Source organism: Oryctolagus cuniculus, chromosome 15, assembly GCF_964237555.1.
Source record: "Oryctolagus cuniculus chromosome 15, mOryCun1.1, whole genome shotgun sequence".
Taxonomy (NCBI): Eukaryota; Metazoa; Chordata; class Mammalia; order Lagomorpha; family Leporidae; genus Oryctolagus; species Oryctolagus cuniculus.
The window spans coordinates 68,102,018-68,129,197 of NC_091446.1; the positions used below are offsets into that span (position 1 = coordinate 68,102,018).

Genomic DNA, 27,180 nt, shown 5'->3' on the forward strand with positions numbered 1-27,180 from the left:
CTGTCAACATTGCCTCATTTTCAATTTAGGGAACCAGCCCTCTACAATTATACATGGTCCCTTGCTTAAGTGAAGCTAATCAGTGCTTTCCAACATTGAAAGCAGAGACGCTGAGGTCACAATGGGAGTTGGTCCATCCTGATGGCAGAGCACCCTGTGAAGACTGACCGACCCTCGAATTCGCTTCCTGGGTCTCTAGCTGAGCTTCTAGCCCTTCTGTGTCTTTTCTGGGATCTTGTCCTTCAGCTTTCCTTTGGAGTCTGTCAGGCACTCAAACCAACCTCCTACCCACCCCACTACACACACACACACACACTTCCTTTTCTGATGAAGTTGGCAAAAAATTTGAGTCCTGGGGCCAGCGCCGTGGCTCACTTGGTTAATCTTCCGCCTGCAGTGCCAGCATCCCATAAGGGCACCAGGTACTAGTCCCAGTTGTTCCTCTTCCAGTCCAGCTCTCTGCTGTGGCCTGGAAGGGCAGTAGAGGATGGTCCAAGTCCTTGGGCCCCTGCACTTGCATGGGAGACCAGGAGGAAGCACCTGGCTCCTGGCTTCGGATTGGTGCAGTGCCGGCCATGGCAGCCACTTGGGGAGTGAACCAGCGGAAGGAAGACTTTTCTCTCTGTCTCTTTCTCTCTCTCTCATTGTCTCACTAACTCTACCTGTCAAAAAAAATGAGTCCTGATTGGTAGATCTCCTGAGCTTTGCTTCAGTTTCTCATTTAATCATCACAATGACCATCACGTAAATATTACTATGACTTTGGATCCTTTCCCTCCTATCTCCCTGGAAGAGGAACTATACAGCCTTCTTAAGTCAACAACCCCACAACTGTCCTGGTTCTTCCTTGGGTCTCTTTGCATCACCCTCACCCCTCTGCCTTTCATTCTTTGCATTAGCTAGTGCTTGGTGGTCTTTGGTCCTGTTAAAATGAGTCAGCATTTTCTTGACCTGACTCTTCCCCCTCCTAGTAGTTCCCTGCTCTTGCAGAGATGTAGGTGCACTAAATGGCTTTTTCCTCTCTTCAGGTCAGACTAGATTTGCCTGTCTCCATCTGATAATGCCACTTCTGCATAAGAAGGGACTGAGAGAAGACTAAGGGAGACAAAGGCCATCCCCTTGGGAATGAAGTTGGAATAGATGGGGGATGAGTCTAAGCAAAGAAATGATTGATAACTTTGCCGTGGAGAAGGTTTGGATTTGCAAAATGAGCCCTACCTTCCTGCCCAACATCCATGGTAAGTCATACACCATGGCCCCAGAGCATATCCTGGTGGGGAAGATCCTCCCATAACGAAGATCGGGTCAACACATCCTCCTCCCTTGTTATCCAGCCACACCCAAGGGCCCGGGTAGCATAAGCTGCCATCCGTTCACTGTGAGTAGAACCAACAAATGTACAGAGGTACCAGACTCATGACAGTCCCAACTTTACAGGGGCATGAGAAAGTGTCCATACAACTGTTTGGTTTTCCACTTTCTGTAGCCAATACATTATAGGAGACATTCAACACTTGATTATAAAATAGGCTTTTTGCCAGATGATTTTGCCCAACTGTAGGCTAATTTAGGATCTGAAGCTCATTTAAAGCAGGTTAGGCAAAGCTATGATGTCCAGTGGGCCAGGGGCACTAAACGTGATAGTACAACTTGCAATGGGTTTATTGAGATGTAACCCATCATAAGTTGAGAAGCAGCTTATATTTGCAACAGCCTTGGTTAACGTCCAGCATCTGATACACACATAGGGATTGACAGGAGCCATGGCTCAAAGGCTTGCCACTTAGGCATGATGTTACATGACAGGACATCTGGGGGGTCTGCAAAGAACAGACCCCAGGGCAGCATCACCACCTCCCAAATGCCTCTGCACCTCCATTTGCCTAGGTCTTTCATTAGATCTCTAAGTTTTCAGGTACCCAAAGCATTCTGCTATTAATTATATTTGCCCTCAGCTGTGCTAATGGGTACATTCAGCAATGTGAATTATCACACACTCTGCTATGCCCCCTATTTTGTGATTATGTCAGATCCTCATGATTTCACTGAACGAAATACCTGCCAAAAGAGGATTGCACTGGGACAGGGCTCCTGCATAATTAAGCTTTGGCTTAGCTGGCACTGTCTCCTTGGATGGCTCTGATTGATCAATGTCTCAATCAGCTCCAAGGAAGAAAGAATCTCATTTTCTTGCTCATCCCTTTTAACCAAAGTACTTAATACAGTACCTGGCACATGGCAGGGGTTCAGGTAACTGTATGTGAAACAAAAACATTAAAACAAGAACTTTCCTAAAGCTGACACTTGCCTTTGGGGTCAGTGATGAAGGTCATAAGCCCTCTCACCCAGACAGGTACGCAACGTGTCCTTACTGAAAAGGTACAAGGAAGGGGAGATCAAGGTGACTTTTACCAACAATTGGTACCCACGCTGAGACCAGTCCCAGTGGTTCTAGGGCTGGGAGCACGTCATTGTGATACAAGACCAGTACCAGGGGAAGGCTTAACCCTGAGAGCAACAGCATCAGATTTCCACGACTTTCACACTGTATTGGCCTTTATAGCATTTTAATAAAAACAGACACTGGACTTGGCCAGTTAGAAAGTTTCCTGGTTTATTTTCAGAGTATGATGACAGCAGCAGTGGGATGAACCCCAAATCTTTGAGGAGCTCTGGAAGGACTTCTATCAGAATGAATAACAGACCAGGAAAACAGAAAGCACAGTAACTTAGTCTCACAGAGTTTCATTTGTTCCTTGAATTCTGAATCCATCTAAGGATTCACCCAATCAACCACGAGGCTGAGCAGAAAGAATCCCGGGGGATTATGATTAGAAAAGTCATACTTGGAATTCTTTTTTTTTAATGGAAGAAAGAATATTTGAGAGCAAACATCTAGGCTTGAATAAGACATTTTTTAAGGAACACAGTTCATCTCCCACCTACATTTCTATTCTTGTTTTCAGAACAATAGCTGGAACATTTTGATAAGCATGTGGAAGGGAGGAGACAGCAGGAACGTGGGGGGAAGCATGCCTTCATTCCATCAGTATTATCAGGAAATTGACTTAATATGCACCCAAGTCTCCTTAAATAGAGCTTCAAGTTTGAAAGGGGCTGACGATGTGGCTTAGAAGAATCCAAAGCAGATGCCAAGAGAGAAGTGCCCACATGCACACTCACCAAGACCCCTCTCGTTGGGAAGGGATGCCTGGCACACTGCATTGTATGATATGGTATCTAATGACAAGTGTTTTGGTATCTGCCTCTCAGTACTGAATTCTAGAAGTAGTCAAGGGGTCATTTTCCCATATTAGGGAAATCTCATTTTTTTTCCCTTGCCCAAAAAGTTTAATGCTAATCAAAGCAGAATGCCTAATCAGTCCAAGATGGTCTGTCAGCTTGAATTATCTATTTGTCTTCCTATTTACTGGATCTGTCTGTCTACAGTTCTTCATATCTTTGTGAAGATCAGTTATTGGGGCCTGTGTTTCCTTCTGACTAGAATCGCTACCAGATGATCCTTCCTGGTGATATGTTGATGATTTGCTAATTTATGGCTTTTAAAATCTAGGAATCTGAAGACATTGCTGGGGAGCCTGGGCTGGGAGTCACGTGGGACACGCAACAAGAGGGCTGAACGGCTTACTCGACAAGGGGCGAAGTCTGTAAAATGGAAAGCTTCAGTCACGTTTCAACTAGATGATGTCTGCGATAGAGAAGTCATCAATGGCGTTTGGTAGGAGACATCGCTCACGGGCGCAGTCTGCCCATTTTTCCCCATGAAGCAGCAACAGCGAGTGCTGCCCGAGGTGCACACCAAGAGGAAAGGAAAGGAGGCCCACGGATCAGTTCAAGCCAACACCACGGGCATTAATCCCAAGTCCTGTTCCCCAGTGTGAGGGGCTAGGCCTCTTCAGAAGGAGTAGAGAGGACAGGGTTATTGTAGGAAGACTCTCACCTCCAGTAACAGAAGGGTGTGTGGGGTTGGGTAGCAAGTGTGTGCCTAAATAAGCTCTGAATTTGAACTTCCCGGCCCTTTTGGTGGTCAAATAGTATGAGTTCAAGAGAGCTATGGCATATTCGGGTGGGTTTTTTTTCTTTTTTTTTGGGGGGGGGTGAGAGTACAGGAGCAGGAATCCACTTGTCATGCCCAGGGCCTGGCCCGTAGCAAGCACCCAACAGACATACATGGAACGGATGGACATGAAGACACGACTTCTTTTAATTCTTACAGTGGGGGTGAACTATGGGTGTGTATTGGGGAGTGGGTGGTTAAATGAGTCTTTGCAAATACACAATCCACATTCTGGTACAGCAAAGCCTCCACAAGTTCAAGTCCTTCAGAAACTGGTCTAGAACTATGATGGACAAAAGCTGAGTATAGTGTAAGAAACTGGACAGGAATTTCATGTTGATGCAAGACAGCCAAGCCAGAGAAAATGAAACATGATCCCAGAAAGGAACAAAGGTTCTGATTGAGATGAACATTCTATTTATGATAAGAGGAAAGACATAGTTTTAAAAAGTACCCATGGGGCCGGCGCTGTGGTGCAGCAGGTTAACACGCTAGGCTGAAGCGCCGGCATCCCATATGGACGCTGGTTCGAGACTCGGCTGCTCCACTTCCAATCCAGCTCTCTGCTATGGCCTGGGAAAGCAGTGGAAGATGGCCCAAGTCCTTGGGCCCCTATACCCACATGGGAGACTTGGAAGAAGCTCTTGGTTCCTGACTTTGGATTGGCACAGCTCTGGCCATTGCGGCCAAGTGGGGAGTGAACCATCGGATGGAAGAACTCTCTCTCTCTCTCTCTCTCTCTCTCTCTGCCTCTCCTCTCTCTGTGTAACTTTGACTTTCAAGTAAATAAATGAATCTTTTTTAAAAAAGTACCCAATAGTAACGAACTAGGGAAAACATGCAGGAGGCCGTCTCCTTTAAGTCAGAGTATTGAGTTCAGGCCAATCAGAGTGTGAAAGAGAAATACAATCATCCCTCAGTCCATGGGGGCACTAAGTCCAGCATACACACACACACATAACATGCACACACTAAAATCTGAGGGTGCTCAAGTTCCTTATAGAAAACGGCACAGCATTTGCATCTAACCTATACACAACTTCTCCTACGCTTTAGGTCATCTCTAGATGACTTGTAATACCTAAGTGACATCAATACGATGGAAATGGCTATACGGCAGTGTTTGGGGAGTAATGACAAGATCAAAGTCTGTACATCTTCAATACAGACACAATTTTAAAAAACCGACTTTTACTCCAGTGTTGGCTGAATCAGCAGATGCAGAACCCATGGACAAAGAGATGAGATTTTTACTCCAATGGAACTAAAGACCTACGGGTACAAGAGGAATGGCATTAGCTGAATTTTAAACCTAGAGTCTTAGCTTCATTAGCTTACGGGTAATGCACACTGGGTTAACTGGTCATTGAGCATGCTTTCATGTCACCTCCTCCCAGGTGGCACTTCCCTGGTCGGCTTCATCTACTGTAAATAATCGCTGATTTTCTCTATCAGAGAACCTTGGGCTTTGGGGATTTGGTTTTGGCAGCAAGCATTAAATGTGTAATGGTGTCTTCTTTCATTGTACCCTTGCTCAATGCCAGCAATTCCCTGGAGACTGTACACTTGCACTGGGTGAGGACAGGCTCCAGGAGAGCCTTGTTCATCACTGAACCCTGAATGCAAGAATGGACCAGTGAGAAAGCTCACTAACGCTGCCCAGCTGATTTTCATTCTTGAAATTTTGATCCAAGTTAGTGAACACTCAACCACTGGTTGTCAAGTGTTCCGTATTCTTTAAAATCTGACCACTTACATTGGGGAACATGGCAAAGCACTCTGGTTTCACTTTTACATTGCAAAGTGTGAGCGATTCTCTTAACTCCTCAGCGAGGCCACATCTGAGGTTGAAGACAGACTTCCCCAACCCCCTGCTGAAGGACAGAGCCTCCTGACAGCTAATCTCCACGTCAAAGCTATAAGCAACTCCAGAGGATACCTTCCAGAATACCTTCGGGGGGAGGGGCTCCTACTCCAGTAGCTCCACTCACAATTAAGAAACCATCACCAAGGAACTATTCTGTAGCATACTACAAACCAACACCAGTGTGAAAGGGAATGGGGAGCTCCCTCTGCAAAGGCAGGAAACATGTTTCATAAGATGTTCTGCAGGTAGGAGCCGCCCAAGAGAGAGTCACAATGCTTGCAAACCACTACAATGTTTTGTGGCTGGACCCTCAGGAGATGAATTACCCCGAGAGGATGGGACTCAGAAGGGGCGGATCTCATCTGGAGTGAGATCACCTGCCCATCTTGGAGAGCTCCTCACTGCCACAAGTGTGCAAGGGGTAACTAATTTCAAGTATGGCCACATGAGAAAAACAAAGACATGTTCTGTCCCCTCCCCGTCATTTTTTTTTCTTTGAGATCAGGATCGTTAGGTGTAATAGGTGAGTAGCAGGAAAAGACAGCCCCACATTAAAACCCATGCCGTCTCCTCCTCTCCACCACAGGCACAATGCACTGGCCCCAATTAGAGGTAGAGGGGGAGAAAGACAGGATCCCTGAGCTTAGAGCAGAAAGGGCCTCGAGAGATGGCGCGGGGAGGCCTCCAGGCACCATGGAGCAAATTCCCCTTTCCCTTTAATAGCTGGTGATGGCGGCAAGCTCCTGATCCTCTCAATTTCCACACCCATTCCCAACAGAGCTGACGGTAAGTCCTGCCCCACACGGGGACTGCTAGGGCTGCGCAGTATAGCATGTCCGTCTGTGGGTACTATCACCGCCGTGGGTACTATTACCATCACAGAGGGCAACTGTGCTGGGGCTTCGGACTGTATTCATTCACAGTCTCACTTCTGCAAGCATGCGCAGTCCCTCCGTCCCCATAAGGGAGCACTCCTAAAGAAGCCACCACATTTAGGTCTCAAGAGGGCTCTCTTGAATTGGAGCAAGAGATGAGTAAGTCCAGGATAGGGACTCCCAGACTGAGCGGGGCCCTTCCCCGCGCGTCACTCCACTCTCCTCCCTGTCTTCAGGGTTCAGTCCTCTCTGTATCTGGCTACCAAGAACCAGCAGAGCAATCCCAAATCACCCTGTTGTCTCTGTCCCGAACACCTGGCCTAGGACTGCTTCATTGTGGGGGCCACTAAAGCCCCATGATGGGAAACACAGGTCGGAGTGGCTCCCTGGGGTGGCTGCCCTGGAAGGGGGCCACAGCAGCTGGACTCCTCTCAGTGGCCTATTATTTTCAGTGGCCCTTGGCCACGTGACCTTAGGCCATGATCCTGTCAGTTCTCATAAACGATCCAGGAGCGGAATGAGTCACACTCAGGGAGGAAACCTCTCAGGGGAGGCTGCAAGTGGCTGTGGCCGGAAGGACAGTGAGGCGGGGATCCCAAAGGCCATGGGAGTCTCAGCACCCCCAGGCCCTCCCCACGTCTGAGCAGCTTTGACCTCCCACGAAGGGAGGAGGAGGAGGAGGTGTGGCCCTGGCAGGCAGGCAGGCAGGCTGGCAGGCTGGGTTAGTCTTCTGAGTAGGGTTTAAGGTCTCAGCCCATGGGGCACATTGCCCCTCATGCCTGCAGCTCAGAGAGATTGCTTGTCTCTACCATTCCCTGAACTCTCGGCTACTGACACTCACAGCCCCATTTTTCGGATCCCCACGTACATCTTCATCAGATAAATCAGACAACGAACGCCCCCCTCCCCAGGCACATGAGCCCACATCTATGGCCGGGTCTGAAGGTCACATGGGAGGTGCTGAAATGCTGCCCTGAGTCTCCCTCGCCCTTGATCCCTTGGTGAGGGTGAGGACGTTTTGGGGGGATGCTGCACGACGTGTTTACATCACGCCAAACACGTGGGCTGACACGGAAAATGAAGTGCCGGTGAGATCTCCGTAGTCCCTATCTCCCGGACTTGAGTGTTGCATACACAAAATGCTGGGCTTCTCTGCCTACACTTCGTAGTGTAAATCATCTTTGTCTAGAGTTCTGTGTCTCCACAGCTTTGGATCATGAGTGGCCCTGAGTTGTGCGACAAGCTAATGCATCGTCAGAGAGATATTTCCGAGTAAAATATGCACACGTAAATAAACCCCTTCCCTGTGTTGTGCGTTTTAATCACGTTCTGGACGCTCATCGGATTCGGCCCCGGGGAGAGGGGACGATGAATGAGTGTCCGTGGGTCCTGCACATATATTTATGCGTACACAAACACTCAGAGCACAGCGTGCTATTTTAAGAGTCTGAACTCTATCTTTCAAGAAAGTTTAGCTGCTTTCCTTTTGCAAATGCATTTAATTTTATCTGGAAACTTTTTGACGTTAGAAATAGAACAACTGTAGTTTCTCATTATGTTTGCTGCCAGAATCCATGCTTGGTTGCTCAACTAAAGACCTTATATTGCTAATTACTACCACATGCCCATATCCCAAGCGAAAGAAAACTTATTGATTCTGACAGCCCATTCTCTCAACACTGAATTCCAAATGAAAACTCAAATTTTGGCCAAACATAACATTTCATCAATCTTGTTCTACTGACTGGAAAAACAACATCAAACAAAGGGTGCTAATGGCCCTTTATTACCGCTCCTTTCCCAAGCTTATATTTTCTGATGAAAGATCTAAGTGACCAAAGGACTGCTTTAAACTACTTAGTAATTAGCTTTTGAACTGGGGAACCATGCGGAAAGTAGAGCGAACAGTCCCCGTGTTGATGACAGGACGGCCTCTCTGTCCCCAGGGTTGGGGGACATTGGAGACCCAGTAAGAACATGAAAAGCAAAGTGCATTTTCATAAAGAAAGATGAAGGGAAAAAAAGGAGGGAAGAAAGAGGGAGAAGGCCGGGCTGAAAGCGGTGAAGAAAGATTACAGAGCCAGAAAACCGCGGCAGGAAGCCTGCGATGGCAGGCTCAGCAGGCGGGGTGGGGTGGGCAGAAACGCCACGGCAGAAAGATGACCAGAGCCGACCGGGGGACAGTGAGCGAGTGCTGGAATGGCAGCCTCATCCGGCCCATCGTCGACAAAAGCTGCCCACATCAGGGGGCGAAACTGTCCTAGACAAAATAAATAAATAAGCCAACAACCTGGAATGTGAGTCAAGAAGTATTTTCAATCTGGACTTGAGGGCAATTGATTTCACTGACTTCTTCAGGGACAGTGATAAGGGAATGCTGGCCGAGCCCGGGGCCCTGAGAAATGCCTTCTGCTTTATGGAGACCTGTCCACACCTTAAAGGCAAAATGAATTGAGGAGCTATTTGCCTCTTGGCATGGGATAAATGACCAAAGGGAATCTCTGGACTTATTCGGCCTGTTGGATCCAACCAATGGCCCAGAAATCACAACAGCTTGGTTCTAACCTCATCCAGGGCTGTTAAGGTAATAGACAGAGGAGGGATTCATTAGAAGGAAGATGGAGGGATGTGTTGTGGCCACTGACAAGACGCCAACTGGCCACCTCTCGCCCACAGTCCTCTGTGCCTTTGAACGGAAACGGGTGTCTTGTGGGTAGTTGAAGAAAATGAGCCTGTTTTCCCACCTCCTCATTTTCTGAATGGAGGATTGGACACCTGAGCTCGGGGTACACTGGAGTCACTGAGCAGAGGGGGGCCCACGTCCTCCAGCACGGCCAACTGTCAAGGCCAGAGGAGACCCGATGCTGCCAGTCGAATTTTATTTTAAAGTGTTAAAAAATAAGTAAAAAAAATCAAGAGCTTATTTGAAAATAAATGAGAAGGGAAAAAAAACCCACAGCTTGGTGACAGCAACTTCTATCACTGGTATGAGTGATGAAAATTTTCTGTATCCGGATTGGGATGGAGGGATGGGAGACACTGGGTACCTGCAAAGTCCCTGAGCTGTGCATTGAAAATGTGCACCTTGCACAGTCTATAAGTTGTATTTCAGAAACAAAACAGGGGTCAGTTCTGTGGCCTAGCAGGTAAAGCCGGCACCTGCAGTGCCAGCATCCCATATGGGGCACCTGTTCAAGACCTGACTGTTCCACTTCCGATCCAGCTCTCTGCTATGGCCTGGGAAAGCAGTAGAAGATGGCCCAAGTCCTTGGGCCCCCACACCCACGTGAGAGACCTGGAAGAAGCTCCTGGCTCCTGGCTTTGGATCAGCCCAGCTCCAGCAATTGCAGTCCAGCGGATGGAAGAATTCTCTCTCTCTCTCTCCCTCTGCCTCTGTCTCTGTCTCTCTGTTAACTCTGCCTTTCAAATAAATCTTTATAAAAAAAAAAAAGAACAACAAAGCTGAGTGCCCAAAGAAAATCTTTGGGAACGTAAATGAAGGATGGGGTCACTCCATGTGCTCTCGGGAGAGAAACTTCCGGTCCACACTGGACCCACACACTGATATGGATGCTGATACTGTTCAAGTGAGCCGAGCAGGAAACAGAAGGCACGCGTGTGTGGGAAGCCAGACTGAGACGCGTCGGGGACAGCAGGCGGTGCCACAGACCTTCCCTAGACACAGCCATCCCTGCCCCAGGGACTCCAGCAAGAAGTGCGTCCCTTTGAAGACAGGCTCAGTGAAAAGGAGAACTGACTCCCTGGCGGCCACGAGGCCTTGACCGCAGACAGGATGGACAACGACCTGGATCTCGCCCCCCCGCCCTGGACTCTGTAGCTACAGCTGTAGCCCGCATTGCTGCCGCACAAAACCCACCATCGCACGGCACCACCTTAGCTGGAGGGACCAGGATTTCATCACAGAGCCATCTGATGTGCAGAGTGCAGGAGCTCCGTACGCCCAGCAGCATACGGAGCTCTGCCGGGATAAATCCACTGCGTCTCTTGGAAACTGAATGGTGACAAGGCCCAGGGAGTCGGTCCCAGCGGGGCAGCTTCTGGGGTAAGCTCTGGCGTGGCCCCCATGCAGACCCTGGGCCTTCCCTCCGAGGAGCGGGGTGGGGGAGGGGCAGGACTCAAAGTCACTGCCCAGGGGCTCTCGGAAGTCACTCAACACATCTCTTCTTGATGCAACTGACTTACTTTCTGCCTCCATGTTTGTTAAAAGTCCCGCCGAATTTATTCCGATTCAGGATGAGAGCAGCAATTTCGGGCACGTAGCGGGCAAACATTGCCTACATGCATGAGACAAAGAAACAAGAGCCAAAAAAAAAACTGGCATGCAGAGGGGTTCTCCCGCAGGCAGGGCGGCCGGCCCCGCGGCGTACTTACTTTCTTCCACTAACGGCGCTATAGGAGCCCCCGTATTTCTTGCGGTTTCCTATTAGCTCTATGATTTCAGGGACGTAGCTGGCAAACATGGCCTGAGGAAAAGACAGGAGACAGAAGAGAGACTGAACCGACAGGCCCAAGAGAGGGGCGTCTCTCCAGAAGTGGATACTAAGATCTGAAAACACAAGAGGACCAGACCTCGGAAGGCATCCCTTCACATGTTGGGTTATAAAAAATAAAAGCACAAAAAAAAAAATAAAAATAAAAAAGGGTGACATCCTGGAAATACACGGGGCAAAACAACTTTAGCCAATGCAGACGACTAAAAAAAAAATTAAAAATCACAATCGAGAAAAATACAAGGGATGGATACGTGGACATCTACCTCTTCTTTCTGAAGATAAATAAGCAAAAAAGGGTGCATGCTGGTGAAATTAAACACGCACACAGGCACACACACGCACATGCGCGCATCCACACTGACATATTTTTGCAAAAAGATCTTTCTAGTTAAAATCAAAGGAGCACCAATGTCTCTGTCTGGGATTAAAGCCAATTAACACCAAAAGAAGACTAAAAAATAAATTATTTTCATTGTAAAAAAAAATCACTAAAAAGCACAAAAGGTAAGTCACACAGGAGGAAAGGGTAGCAGGGAAAAAACACAAATCTGCCATGTTTTGTCCAACAAACATCGTGCTTGTGGCTGGGTAAGGGGACGTCCTGGTCTGGGGCCCTCCTGCCGGCTGCAGAAACACTGGTATGGATGCACGCACGCAGGGCACATTTATACACAGTTCCCACACACGTGTGCTCCATGCATACCTAACAGGGAGACGTGTATGCATCGTGAGATATAAATGTGCACGCGGTGTCCATACGTGACAGCTGTGTGGGAAGTGGGATGTTATCACTTACCTCACACACAGCAAAAATCTGAACTTAGAACCAGCCAGTAGGGAAAACAAAAGGCTGCAACCCCAAGGAGCTGCCCAAGTCCCCAAGGACAGCACCACGGTGGACGCTTGATTGCTGCCCAAGGAGCTGCGCGGCCCAGAAAAGCAAGAAGTGAAATATTCGGACTTGCAAAAGGAGAGGAAAGATCCCCTCTGTGGGGGCTGCAGAGCCACGCACTGCTCGCTGGGGACAGAAGCTCCTGCGTCCACCAGGGGGCGGGGAGGACCCTGTTCCTCGGGGCAGGCGCCAGCCACAGTGTTTGTTGGAAGTTGGGGGAGGAACATCTTGGGGAGAGGGAGCTCCTGAAACCGCAAACCATCTACGCCCTGTGGACAGTGCCCGCGAGGGTTAAGGGACAGCCAGTGTCCTCGCAGGACATCGGGGGCTGAATTCCATGACTGTGGGGAGCCAGCCGGGCTTATTACCACATCCCTTCCCTACAACAAGTTCACCAGCTGTCCCTGAAAGAGGCAACACACCTGGGTCTTCAGGCTGCGCCTAACACCCCAGGGGAGTGGGCAGGGAAGTCACCCTTGTGTTTCTACTTCCTGAACCTGACTGCGACGCCCGGGCAGCCGCTAGCTTCCGGTGCAGAAACAGTGTATGAAGAGCTATGGAAATGGACAACAGAAAATACCCGCGGCCGTAAGAACCAAGGCGATAGTAAAGGGCTTTTACCAGTCCCCCGAGGATGAAGAAGACCATGAAGAGGCGCCCAAGCGTGGTTTTGGCATAAACGTCCCCGTAACCAACTGTGGACATGGTGACCATGAGTAAATAGACACATTCCCAGTACGTGAGAGCCTGGTTGTTCTGGAAATTTTCCCATGGGTCCCCTGAATTCTCCACCTAAAGCGGGGGGCAGGGGGGAGGAGAAAAGAGAAAATGGTTACATCTCTGCATCGGCCTCTGTATGCAAAGCATGGGGAAGCCCAGCTGCAGTGGGCTCCTGGCGGGCGCTCCCCACCCTGCCCTGAGCTCTGGGAGCCACAGCGTGGAAGCCCTGAGCAGGTGGAGAGGGTGCTCTCCTGGCTGACAGAGGCACAGGGACCGAGGGAGTGATCCCTCATCGGTGGCTCTTCCCACTGCTAATGGTTCGAAGCCCGCTGAAAGTTAACTTTCTCCCTTCCCTGACTTCTCTCTGTGGGGCCCTGTGAAGTCTCAGGGGGCCTCGCTCTCTCCTCCTGCCCAAGTCCAGGAGCCTCCTCTAGGGGGCGCCCCCTTTCATGCTCTTGGCACAGGAGCTGCGGGGGGAGGGGAGGCCTGTTCTTTAGATCTCCAGTCCAGACCCCAAAGAGCATTTCCGGCCTCAGATCCTGCTGCTTCTCCTTGGTAGCGAGCCAACAGCAGGTCCACCCTTCAGGCCACAGGAACCTCCCCGGGAGTGCAGTGAGCTCAGGAGTGCAAGGCGCTCCAGACCAAGGGCTCGCAGTCTCTCGCTGTGAAGGGCGGGAGAACACAGGCTTTCCCCGCTGTGGGCCCTCCAGTCCCCAGTCTGCCCCAGCTACTCAGCTCTGCAGTTGCGTGGGACACCAGCAGGAGGCAGCACTTCCGTGAACGGGCATGGCTGGGTTGGAGCGCTTGGGCTCCAGCTGCAGGTTGTCCACCTCTGCTTTAGCCTTCACAGAACTATTTCCTGCCCTCCCAACACATCTGATTTGCCCACAGGTTGTGAAATGGGCAGAAGCAGTTTAGATACTCCCAGGTTGCAGGGAGTGACCGGGCCAGTTCTATCCAGATTCCCTCCCAACACTGAAAAGCCAATGCCTGCGATCCCCTGCATGGCCCATAGGGGACCCCCAAGCCTCCAGCTCTGCTTCTCATTCCCAGGATTGGGACTGCTTCCCAAGTCCAAGTTTGCCCTCGGCACATACTGTTTCCCGGGGTTTCCTGGGGAGCCAGAGGGCACGGCACAGAATAAAGGGGGTGCGGTCATGAGCTGCCTGAAGACCACCATCTCCTGCACATCTGTGGTGCTTGGTGACAGCAAGAATTAGGGAGTTCAAGAGTGACTCCGGCCAAGAATTCCATTAGCATAAAGGCTTGGGTGGGGACCCCCAGATCTGGGGACTGAAAGCGAGTCCCTGGCTCCCTTCCCCAGGCCTGTGCTCCTCTGGGTAACAATGACGTCAACCCCACGTGGTGGGTAGCTGTGTGTGCAAACAGCCACTGAGGAAGGAAAGGCCACCTTCACCTAAAGCCTCATCGTCGGTTGGATGAGGCTGTTGCAGTTCACATAGCTGGGCTCTGTTAGCCTCAGGGAGGTGAGACAGGCTTGACCTGCTAAGGCAAGGCTTTGGAACGGTGGAGGTACAGCATAATGTGCGGTGATCAGACAAAAGAGTCAAATGTAACTTTCTGTAAGGGAGAAGTGGAGAGAAACTGGGGAATCTGAATTAGTTGTTTACTAAGACAAGCGGGTGGAACTTCAACCTTGTCCCCAGAGCGTTGCTGGGCGTTTGCTGAGGAAGCACTGCCATCTTGTGGCTCTCTTGGGTCATTGCAGATAGAATAAAAAATCGACCAAAGCACACACTGCACAACTGAACTACAGAACACAGCCAGGTTAACATTGTGGCCGCGACTCCTCATTTGGAAGTAGCCTGGGGTCAAAGGGCTGCAAACCCAGACCGTTGAGCAGTTGTTTCCCCTTTTCCTGTCTACCACTGGGCTGGAGTTTCTTTCTAGCAAGAGACATTTCTGGTAACAAAATGACTCATAAAGCGGCTTGTTCCAGGCGAGCCAGGATACTTACCAAGTGGATGAACCCGGCCGCAGTTAGCCACGTGCTGATAAAGATGGACAGCAGATTCACCAGCTTGATGGAATTACTGTGCAAAGAGACAACAAGCCCAATGGTCAGGTCATAGCAGGAAGGCTCTGTTGGGGCTGCCTGGGAGAGGAACAGCGCCCCCTTGTGGAGAGAGGCGGGCCCCCTCCAGCTGCCGACCTTGTCTCCATTGTAAGGGAATTCTCCCTAGACAAGACAAGGTAATTGGGTCAGGCTTGAAGACCCAGACAGAGCCCGCAGGAAGATCACACCTGGGCCACCCAACGAGGTAAACCCTCTCATTTTGTTACAACTGTTTTAAATGTTAACTTTCATTTTGAAACTTGTCAAATCTGCCAGAAACTGGAGAGAATGGTACATGGAACACTGTGCCCCTCCCCGTATTGCTTTATCTTCAAATCATTTTTCTCTTATTTTCTTTTTTCAAAAACATGCTTTGGTTGTGCATTTCTAGATAAGCTGTAGACATTGAGACACACTCCTAAACACTTCAGCACTCAACTCCTAAGAAGGAGACCGTGTGTTTCACTCAACACCATTGTGACAGCTGAGAACTGAGCTGACGTCAGGAACGTTACCCCACGTGCTGCCCTCATGCAGCCGCCCCCAGCTGCCCCCAGATCATGGCTCAATGATGCTTCCTTTGCATTTCCCACCAGGTCCAGGCACTAGTCAAAGCTCACGCGCTGCTTTTGCTGCCAGAAGGCTTTTACCCTCTCCCTGTACACACTAACTCACTGTTTCTGGCTTTTCAGGTCATTTGTTCTCTGCTGTGACTCTTAACTCGGCCTCCACGGCATAAACGCAGCCTTGGATCACAGGTAGAGGAACGCATGTGGCTGTGTTCCAATAAAACTTTATTTACAAAGGAAGACTGGATTCCCCCATGGGTTGGAGTGTGTCGGCTTGCTCTGGTTTGTTTTTGAAGACATTGAATTTTGCGTGACCCTACACCGCCTCACAGAATGCCCCATGTCCTGGAGTCACTATCAGTGAGCTTTCAGAATTACATTCTATTTAAATACCTGTGGGGATGGCACCACCCTGGGAAACCCCACCTCAGCGAGGCCAGGTCCACTCACCTGGCCAAGGAGGGAATGTCAGGGCTCTCCACTAAAAGTGGCCATTTCCCCACGGTAGTTAATACGCCATCTTTGGGTGAGACCCCAAGACTACTGGAATAGCCGGTTGTCCCACAACCTCCTACCTAATAGCTTTTGCATCCGCTGGTGCTGCTCCAGTAGAACAAACATTAGCCTCCATGACACCTACGGCCTTGTCTGTCTGCATCCCAGGAGCCCACACTCCCTTATGCCTAGCAGAGCCTCTATGAATCTGTTCTGAGAGACCTGGTGTCCCCCTCCTTGCTACTCCTACTAAACTGCATGCTGTCCACTCCTGCTGGGACACAGCTCCTTGGCACTGGGGGCAGTGGGACACTGATTTTCACAGGCTTCCCGTTGACCCTGTCAAGTCCTGGACCCTCCCACCACTGCATCCACGGAAACTCTTAGAACTGTGTCAGTCACAGGCAAACCTATTTCCTGTAGCTCTGTCGATGCGGTCACTCAAACCGAAAGCTGTCCCATCTATCTAAATATCTGCTACCTATCTAAATATCCGTGCCTGGTGTGGTCTCTACCTCTTCCTTAAAGCCTTCATGCCCACCTGCAATACAAAGTGACCTCTCTAACCTCACTCTGACCTGCATTCCTTACCCCTGTGAAGTTACAGAACCCAGTATGGCTCCTGTGGTCCCTGCTGCACCTGGCAGAGAGTCTACTATCTAGCCCTCCCCCAGCAGTGGCCCAGGACAGCCTACAGGGTTGCTCAGCTCCCTACCCCTGGTCACTGCATATCCGTCACCCTCTCCCAGCTCTCTCAGGGAACCCGTGATTTCAATACTACGAGTTGGTGCAGCTGTTATAGAGCAGCGAGTTAAGCCACTGCTTGGGACACCCGCATCCCACACTGGAGTGGCAGCTCTGGTCCCAGCCCCTACACCTCCCATCCAGCGTCCTGCTACTGTAGCCTGGGAGGCAGCGAGCGTGGCCCAAGTGTTTGGTTTGCTGCCACCTAGGTGGGAAACCCGGCTGGCGGTCTGTGCTCCTGACTTCAGCTTGGCCCAGCCATGGCTGTTGCAGCCATCTGGGAGTGAACCAACAGACGGAAAATCTGTCTCTCTGCTCTTCAGGAAGATTGAAATAAATACAAATTTGAAAAATAAAGTCTAAGAGTTTGAAAGCACGGAGCCCTGCAGACCACACACGCTACCTTTCTAAGTGCTGTAGGTACACGCACTCATTTAGTCCTCATGACTGTTGGAGCTCCTGCCAATATAAACAAAGCAGCGACTTCACCCAGGCAGGGGTGGGGGGACTAGCAGGTAAACCCAGGCAGTCTGGCCATAGAGGGACACTCTGAGCCACAACAGGTGCACTACAGGCACTGGCAGGTGCCCGGACAACGTCTGCCTGGATTGCTGAAGCCAAGCCCCACCCCACTCCTCGTACAGGGGAGGAAAAGGTCAAGGGTGCTGCCTCAGGGAGGAGAGAGGCTGTCCTTTTCAACTGCCACCCACTCTGCTGACTTCTATCCCAGGGGCCACCGTGGGAGCAGGAGTGCAGGAGGGGGCTGTGGTCCCTGAGCAGGGACCCTGAGCAGGCACTTGAAGGAGGAATCTCTGCATGGAGGTCAAGGTCACTGGCTGTAGGCCAGGCTGGCCACTGAGTCCAGCCTTCCTTTCCCTTTGATGGAACTGAACACAGGAAGCAGTCTGTGGGCTTCCTCTACCCAGAGTTGACCCTGACAGCCGGGAAAGAACTGGCAGATCCACATTCAGTTCTGTGGGTGAGCTGCTCGTTTGAGACGTGTAGAATAACTGCCTCCTGGTTGAGTCAGGCAGAAGAACTACAGACACGTCCTGTCTTGCAGAGCTGTCAGAGCACGGTAGTTGCCAACACGCACACAGACCTTATTCCGTGCCAGGCACTGTGATGAACTCTCCAGATTCTCACCATTCGCCCTTTAGACACATACTGCCATTGTTCTCACCAACAAGATCAAGCAGCTGAGGCTGAATGAGCCTCGTAGCTTGGCCAGGGCCATGTGACTGGCAAGTGCTGGGTTGATATTCACCCCAAGGCCCAGGGAGCCAAGGCCTGCTCACACAGGTAACTGGAGATACAGTGAGGGGAAGCCACAGGGACCTTTCCTGCTGTCCCAATATCTCTTCCCTAACAACAGCCCTCTGCATAGCCTCTGACCTGGACAGGTGTCACTCAAGGACCCCCACACCTTCCTCTGACCACAGTGGCCTGATCCAGGCTGGCAGGGAAGGCGCTCCCAGCTGTGGAAAGCTACAAGGTAGGGCCCATCAGAGACACCTTTCAGGGAACTGAGGGGAACAGGAAGTCTCTTCTGGGATGTGACTGTGAAAATGCAAGCCTAGAGCTCCACACGGAGAGGGCCATCTGCCTTGGAGAACGCCTCTGTGAGAATGAGCCCCAGACGGGGATGCTGCAGGGCAGAGTCTGAACTCCCGGATCAGTCGTGCCTGGAGTCAGCCAGGTCCCTCCTGGACCCCCTATCATTACCACGGCCAGCTCCAGGTCGGCTCTGGCCCCCGCCATTAAGACTCATCTGCCTACCAAAGAAGGGGGAGGTACCCAAAAGGGTTCTTTGAGAATGTAATAACTGATCAAGTCTTCAAAAGGGGCCCAGGGGGTCTCCATCCCCAACAGGACGGCACCTCCTGTGCTACCACCCCCTCTTGTGTCTGATGGCACAATTATTCTTGTGGCTCTAGAAGCTGAGGTGCACAGTTGGCACTCATAAGAGCAACTACAGGTCTGTTAAAGCCTGATCTTCATCCCTGGTCCGCTAGACACCACCATGGGCCATGCTACCCCGTCCTCACCTCCAGGTGGCTTTTACAGCTGTGAATGATGGAGACCACCAACTGTTTTCCATGGGAGCCTCTCCTAGTGCTGAGAGATCCACATAGCTCTCACTTGTCTGCTCCCAAGCAGCCAGGAGTCTGAGCGCCCTTGTTCCCAGCTTCCAGAGTCTTCTCTCTCTGGAAGGACACCCTCCTCCACCAGAGATTAGCAAGGGGAAATAAGGCAAACAGATACAAGGCAGCCCCCCAATGAGCCCTATCAGGGTAAGCGACATGGGGAATCAAGAAGGAGAACTTTGGGGCCAGCACTGTGGCGTAGTAGGCAAAGCCTCTGCCTGAGATGCCGGCATCCCCCATGGGCACCAGTTCCTGTCTCAGCTGCTCCTCTTCTGATCCAGCTCTCCGCTATGGCCTGGGAGGGCAGTGGAAGATGTCCAACAGCGTGGGCTCCTCCACTCACGTGGGAGACCTGGAAGAGGCTCCTGGCTTCAGATTGGCTCAGCTCCGGAAACCGTGGGCATGTGGGGAGTGAACCACTGGATGGAAGACCTTTTTGCCTCTCAAACAAATAAATATTTTTTAAAAAAAAAAGAAGCTGAACTTTGCCTGACTACCTCACCACCACATCCTTTTCTCAACACGTTTCTCAGTGGAAAACCAAAACGGAACAGGTCCCTCCCCTGCTCCGCCTTGTAAGTTCTCCAATGTGTTTCGAACACTGGAGAGGAAGAAATGGATGGAGGACTGAGAGCTGGAGACCAAGGCTCAGGAGACCATCAGATAGCGAGCTGATTCACTTACACAATCCCAGGTCCTTGAGCCCTGAACGAGCCAGGGTGCCCCCAACAACCCTGTGGAGTCCTCCTGAGATACAAAACCCACTGGAGGCTCCAAGTCTCTCGGTGCTCTAGAAAAATGACCTAAATGTGGTGATTATTAAACTCTAACTGCCTGTCACTGTGATATTAATGGTGCTTAAGGGAGCTCTTGCTGTGTGTGGCGCATTTAATCACTGCTGCTGAAACAGTCCGTGTTCCGTCCTGGAATCTGATTACTTTTATAACATCAACATTATCACAGATCCCCAGTATTAGGAATTTGCTTTCCAAATTAAACCCCAGGTCTAAGCAATCATGTGAAAACTACTTACAAGGGATGCAAGATTAACCCCTGGGGACCTCTGCAGCCTCTGCAACGTAGACCTTGCAAGGTTGAGCAGGGCTCCTGGGACGCAGGGAGGGGGTGCCCGGAGCACAGCTGTGTGGCCAAGGAGCCCGCTGGAGCTGGGGCAAAGGCTCTGGGCCAAGCATGAAGCTACCGATGGGTGGATTACTCAGAACCATTCAGATTCTAGATTCCTTGCTACGGCCCCAAGGGAGGGATGCACTGGGATCTTATCATGAAAGCCTGAGCCATCCATTGCTCTGTCCCACACCTCTGGCCATCACACATCAACACACACAGCAGCTCCTCTAAAGGGCAGCCACAGGATTCTTGAAGATCAGAGGCTTTTCCAGGAATCCGTGGGTACTGGGAGGGAGTCTGACTCCTGAGATGATAGCTGCAAACCCAGTGCAGCTGCACTGCCTGCTCGCCAAGTGCTTATCCAGCTTTGCTTAACACTGAAAATGTCATTGACTTTGCACAAAGGAGCACAGATCTGTCCCTGTCCTGGTTGCCTCCAGTTTTCCTCTTTGGTCTCAGCTGAGGGCACAGCAGGTGCCAGTGGCCTTAGTTTTCACTGCTACCTCTGCTGGACAGATGTACAAAACACAGCCCTGCCACATCAGCTGGGCTGCATCACAGCAAGAAGACTGGTCTGAGTGATAAGACCTGGGGTGGAGCAAAATCAAGTCCTGGCAATTCTACCACTTAGCTGTCTCTGGATCCCTCCTCCTCTCCCCTACCCTGCCTGGCACTGCTCAAGGATGCTCCCCAACAGCACCGGACACACACACCCCTGCCCCTGACTACACACACACACCCCTGCCCCTGACTACACACACACACAACCCTGCCCCTGACTACACACATACACACACAACCCTGCCCCTGACTACACACACACACATACACACCCTGCCCCTGACTACACACACACACACACACACCCCTGCCCCTGACTACACACACACACACACACACACACCCCTGCCCCTGACTACACACACACACACACACACACATACCCCTGCCCCTGACTACACACACACACCCCTGCCCCTGACTACACACATACACACACACACACACACCCCTGCCCCTGACTACACACAAACACACACAACCCTGCCCCTGACTACACACACACACATACACACACACCCCTGCCCCTGACTACACACACACACACACAACCCTGCCCCTGACTACACACACGCACACACCCCTGCCCCTGACTACACACACGCACACACAACCCTGCCCCTGACTACACACACACACACACACCTGCCCCTGACCACACACACACACACCCCTGCCCCTGACTACACACACACGCGCACACACACACACCCCTGCCCCTGACTACACACACACACACACACACACCCTGCCCCTGACTACACACACACACACACACCCTGCCCCTGACTACACACACACACACACACCCCTGCCCCTGACTACACACACACACACCCTGCCCCTGACTACACACACACACACACACCCCTGCCCCTGACTACACACACACACACCCTGCCCCTGACTACACACACACACACACACACCCCTGCCCCTGACTTACACACACACACCCTGCCCCTGACTACACACACACGCACACACACCCCTGCCCCTGACTATACACACACACCCTGCCCCTGACTACACACACACACACACCCCTGCCCCTGACTACACACACACGCACACACACACCCTGCCCCTGACTACACACACACACACACACACACCCTGCCCCTGACTACACATACACATGCACACACCCCTGCCCCTGACTACACACATACACACACACACCCCTGCCCCTGACTAGTCTTCCTGTGTTCACCTGGTCTCAGGGGCTTCAGACGTACTCTCAGCAACTGGTGGAATAATGGCCACATTCCCCCTGGAGTGAAATCCTTCACAGCTCTCTCCGTAAAATCCAGGAATCTAAGAACCTTCCTGATTTGGGCCTCTGCCTGCGCCTCGCCTGCAGCTTCCACGTCAAATGCTCTGCCCACAAACTTAGATTGAGTGAAGTTCAGTTCTCAAACCGTTCCCCCTGCAGATGTGCCAACCAGCTAAAGGGTGGTCCTGCAGATGCTCCGTGGGAAACGAATGTGACGTGGTCAGTAGGAACTATTATAAGGTTGTGAGAGCAACTTCACTTTGTCCTTTACGATTTTCTGTACTGAAAAATGTTTACAAGGAACATTATCTTACTGTGTTAAGACAATTTTCATTTTGAAAAAATATTGCTAGGTGGTGTGTGCTTTAATCACCAGGATCTACCACAGCCAGCAAGATGTGGCGTCATCACTTTAAACAGGGCTGCTTACTCTGCTTTGACGGTAGCCTAAGTGTTGCACCGCCTGCAAGTCAGCTCCCCAGTCTGCAGGGGCACTGAGGAACACCCACACGGAGCCTCCCAGGCTCCCCCTGGATGGGCCATGTCCAAGATGTGGAGTGTCTGAGGCCCTCTGCCGGCTTGCAGTGGTGAGGAGCGGTCCTGACGCTGCTCACGCAGATGGGACCTGCCCCTGTCATCCTGCTCCTTTCCCGGCCCTCTGCATTTTTTTTTATTTGACAGATAGACAGTGAGAGAGAGAGACAGAGAGACAGAGAGAAAGGTCTTCCTTCTGTTGGTTCACCTCCCAAATGGCCACTATGGCCGGCGCGCTGCGCCGATCCGAAGCCAGGAGCCAGGTGCTTCCTCCTGGTCTCCCATGGGGTGCAGGGCCCAAGCACTTGGGCCATCCTCCACTGCCTTCCCGGGCTACAGCAGAGAGCTGGACTGGAAGAGGAGCAACCAGGACTACAACCCGGCGCCCATATGGCGGGGCCAGTGCCACAGGCGGAGGATTAGCCAAGTGAGCCGTGGCGCCGGCCTCGGCCCTCTGCGTTCTTTAGCACTCTCCTCCCTTGTGCTTTCTGCTTCTCTTCCTGCTCTGGGACAAAGGGGATGACTGTAGAACAGAAAAACGAAGCCGCAATTTCACAGCATCACTTGCGATCCCATCTGCGATGCCTCCCTCCATCCCTACCCAATGCCACAGACTGGCAAGGATGCACTGTCAAAGACAGAGGCGGACAAATCCTCCCTAGAGATGATGATGTGACCCCACCCACCCGTCAGAAGTCACCATGAAACCAGCAGCGTTCAGAGGGGTCCCAGGAGATCAGCTCCAAGTCCAGTGCCCCGCACAGAGCCCAGGCTTCCAGCTCTCTGCAGCAGGGCTCCAGGGTCAGCGCCTGGGGTGCTGGGAGGGGAAGGGCTGAGGGAGCCGGCACCTGGAGAGCGAGGGGGCTCAGAGCTTCTGGAAGCTCCTAGAGTTCTTCCAACTCACGGAAGCTTTCATCTGGGGTTCAAGTCTTTGCCTACCTGCTTGATGCACCCATTTTCTTCCCTGGAGTCCCAGTGTGCAGAAGCACAGGGCTGGCCAGCACCGCGGCTCACTAGGCTAATCCTCCACCTGCAGTGCCGGCACGCCGGGTTCTAGTCCCATTGGGGCAACAGATTCTGTCCTGGTTGCTCCTCTTCCAGTCCAGCTCTCTGCTGTGGCCCGGGAGTGCAGTGGAGGATGGCCCAAGTGCTTGGGCCCTGCACCCGCATGGGAGACCAGGAGGAAGCACCTGGCTCCTGGTTTTGGATCAGCGCAGCGCACCGGCCATAACGGCCATTTGGGGAGTGAACCAACGGAAGGAAGACCTTTCTTTCCCTCTCTCTCTCACTGTCTAACTCTGCCTGTCGGAAAAAAAAAAAAAAGCAGCAGCAGCAGCAGCAGCACAGGGCGCCTAAGGACTGTCTCCCACCTTGTGATTTCTGCAGACTCGGCCAGAAGTCAGCCTCTCCCTCTCTACCCAGCCGGTGCCCGTCCCACAGCCTCACTGAGATGGCACCTGGTTTTCTCCAGGGCTTTATCTGAGACAGTCCTGCTCCTTGGAAAGATCTTTGGCAGCTGCAGAGCTCATGCTACTCCCGACACAATCACTCCCCGCCGTGCCTCACAGCCCTGGGCACCTGTCTCCGTGCCAACCACACAGGCAGGCCCCTCGCCCCGTCCACCTGGGAACTCGTGGGCAGCAGAACACCATCTGCATGCCCACCTTGCTGCTGGCACAGCGGGCACTCACTTTGCCTTGCTGGATTGATTCAGTCATCTGACTGTGACCCTAAGCAATGGAAGCTCAGAAAAATCCAAGTTCTGGGATTATAATGAAAAGCATCCTCTGACAATCAGAGTTCAGTTCAGTGTGCAGGGGGTGCTGGGGAACTGTGGCTGGGGGCCCAGACAGCAGGTGCCCCACCAGCCTGCCTCCTAGAAGTCTTCCCTAGGGCTGCTCGCTCCCTGCTTCCGGCCATGATTCCCCAGCTGACTGTCAGTTCCCTCCTCTCTACACTGTGAAAAGGAACCAGCCCTGATGGTGCAGTTACCAGGTACAGTGTTCACCAGGGATGCCAGAGCTGCTTCCTGCAAAGAAAGGAATCTTTTCCAAAGAACGGGAAACAGATGGGTCTCCTAGCAGAAGGTCAGAATCAGAGATCCAGGTGTCACATCGCTCTCTGGAGTAGAGACCCAGGGGGTACGTGAGGAGGCCAAGAAGACAGTTCTCTCCTCCCTATTCCTCAGGGCACTGGAACCTTCCAAAGTGCTGCTGTCAGAGAATGAAAGTCCCCCAATGTATGAGGTAAACGTGGGGCAGGGGCCAGAGAGAGGGAGAGAAAGTGTGGGTGAGCCAACTGGAAAAAAATGTATCTCTAAGGACAAGGCCCTATTCTACCATTAAAAATACAGTGAAAAAGCTCCGTATTTAGCCTGGCAGTGAAGACATCCATTAAGAATCCCGCATCCCATATCAGAGAACCTGGGTTTGACTCCAGCTCCACTCCTGGCTCCAGCTTCCTGCTAAGGCAGACCTGGGGAGGAAGCAGTGATTGCTCATGTAATTGGATTCCTGCCACCCACGGGGGAGACCTGCATTCCGTTCTTTGCTCCTGGCTGTAGCCCTGGTCCAGCCTCAGCATTCACAGGCATTCGGGGAGTGAACAAGTAGATAGGAGTGCAAGCTCTGTCTAAATATAAATATAAATATAAATATAAATAAATATCCTAATGGAGCAAACGTGATCCAGGCAAATACTGGGGACGATAGCTTTGGTGATCATTTACATGTCAAGGAACAGGACTCTACTGCTTGAAGAGCCACAAAAAGACAGAAATCAGAATGTGCACTGCTCCGAGGAAACAGGAAAAATAACTACAGTCTCTACATAAATTTTGAAATGCATGCATTGTCCACAAACACAGCAAAGTATCCTCATGTATGAAGAGTACTACTCATTAATAAACAGAAGATCAATACAAGTATTACCACCAGAATAATAAAAAATAAAGAGCGGTAGGACACCCCCATGCCACTGGATGCCGGTTTTCTGTTTAACACATGGCTAACAGAGGATTTTACCTTACAGCCCCATAGATGATTATCTGGGGAGAGGAAAGAGATTCAGATAATTAACAAACAACACTGGCATCCCAGGAGGAGAGCTGTAAACGGGCCAGGTTCAGGAGCAGGAGTTTAGCCTCATATTACTCGGGAAGTTATGCTAAACCCAGGCCTTCCAAATGCAGGTATGTTCGTTATAAATCACCAAATACAGAGGTGTCCTGTTTTTAATCATGCAGCAAACACATGAAGGGCAACCAGAGAGGAAACGGAACATTAGAAGCGAGCCTCTTCAAGTGCAATTTCCTAGAAGTTTACGAGCCCTACTTACTCTCCATTAGAGTCCGTCTAACCTCTCTTATGAGTGTATTTATCAAGGCAGCCTGGTTTCAGGCCAGCGCTGCAAACCGGCAGGTCATCAGGACGGAGCCCCTGGGGGCTCTTCCTCCCGTCCAGTTGTGTTTCCCAGATCAGAACGCAGTTCAAAGAAGTGGCCGTGCCGCATTCGCAGGAGGTTCTTCCATCTTCCCCCAACAGGCAATTCGCAGAGCAGGCCCCCAGGGCTCTCCGGATATAAAGTGAACAACTAAAATGTACTTGGAAATGAAATGATTTTCTGTTTGCCGTATGAGGTTTGTGATTGCCTTTCAAAGAGCACTGCTTCTCTTGCCTTTACGACCACATTCAATTTCTTATTTAGTGATGTAATAAAGGGACGATTTAGCACCTGACCGCAGGACTTCCCAGTCCACGAGCAAATCTATGGCTCATGCGTTGTGCACCGCTCTCCCAGTGGTGCCGGGGCTCATCTCTGACCAAGCCCAGCCGGTACCCAGGGACCAGCCACACATCCCCCCAAAACTGTCCCTGTCCCCCAATGTGTGCAGCTGTCGATCAAGATTTCCCAGCCCTGCAGAGAACAGCAACAAAGCTATCTTGTGGGTTTTCCCTCCATCTCCGAGTGAGATCAATGCGCCTAAGATATAGCTACAATCCCATTGGGATGGACGCAAACACACCTGGTATTTATCGCCTGGGGACTGGGATGGGGAAGAGGGGAGAAAGCACATCTTACCTTGTTTTAAGAATATTCAGAAACTGCAAAATTTCTGAAAACTGTATCAGTCGGAGAGCTCTTAGGAACCTCAAACCTGGAAAGAGAAAGGAAGCGAGATGCGTTAGTCTCCACGTGTGGTTTCCATCTTTGCAGTCTGCCTGCCACCTGGCGCCCAGCTGCCTGGCTTTGGAGGGGCAGGCAGTTCTCGCAGGAGAAAGAGGAGCCGGCACCTTGAGTACACGGCTGCATGCTGGTCTGTGGCGGATTTCAGCCCAGCTGCTAAACTGACTTCCTCCTGGAAGGTGGCCTTCGGGAAGCGGGTGAGGGAAGGGTCGGTGGGGGGAGGGTCCGGGTTAACCAGGCTTCCCATCTTCCATCTCTGGTTTAAAGTCACCGAGTTGTCGGGCAGGGTTTTTGTTTCTCAAAACTTCTGGGCTCTGTGATAGCACAGGGTAACCCTTGTGCTAAGAGCAGATTAAGAACAAATCGGATAACCTTACATCTTTGATGGATTTTTTTTTTATCTTTATCTTCAGCTCAGATAAAATGAAGACTATGCCCCCACAGCGTTGTCTGTTTTCTATAGGGTTCTGCATTTTCCTCCCAATCAATAAAAAAGAAAATTTGCAAAAACTCAGATC

At 51.2% G+C, this 27,180-nt stretch overlaps 1 protein-coding gene across 28 annotated transcripts in view; it reads right to left on the reverse strand.

Annotated features, from left to right (window-relative positions):
- Positions 1-27,180, reverse strand: part of KCNMA1 (potassium calcium-activated channel subfamily M alpha 1) — a 781,282-nt gene that overhangs the window by 232,732 nt on the left and 521,370 nt on the right. For 26 of the 28 annotated variants that reach the window (XM_070056975.1, XM_070056978.1, XM_070056976.1 and 23 more), the window contains 4 exon segments: positions 26,558-26,633; positions 14,925-15,000; positions 12,848-13,018; positions 11,213-11,304 (listed from right to left, as the gene is read on the reverse strand). In XM_070056975.1, coding sequence (XP_069913076.1) covers positions 11,213-11,304; positions 12,848-13,018; positions 14,925-15,000; positions 26,558-26,633 — 415 coding nt within the window. 28 annotated transcript variants of the gene reach the window in all.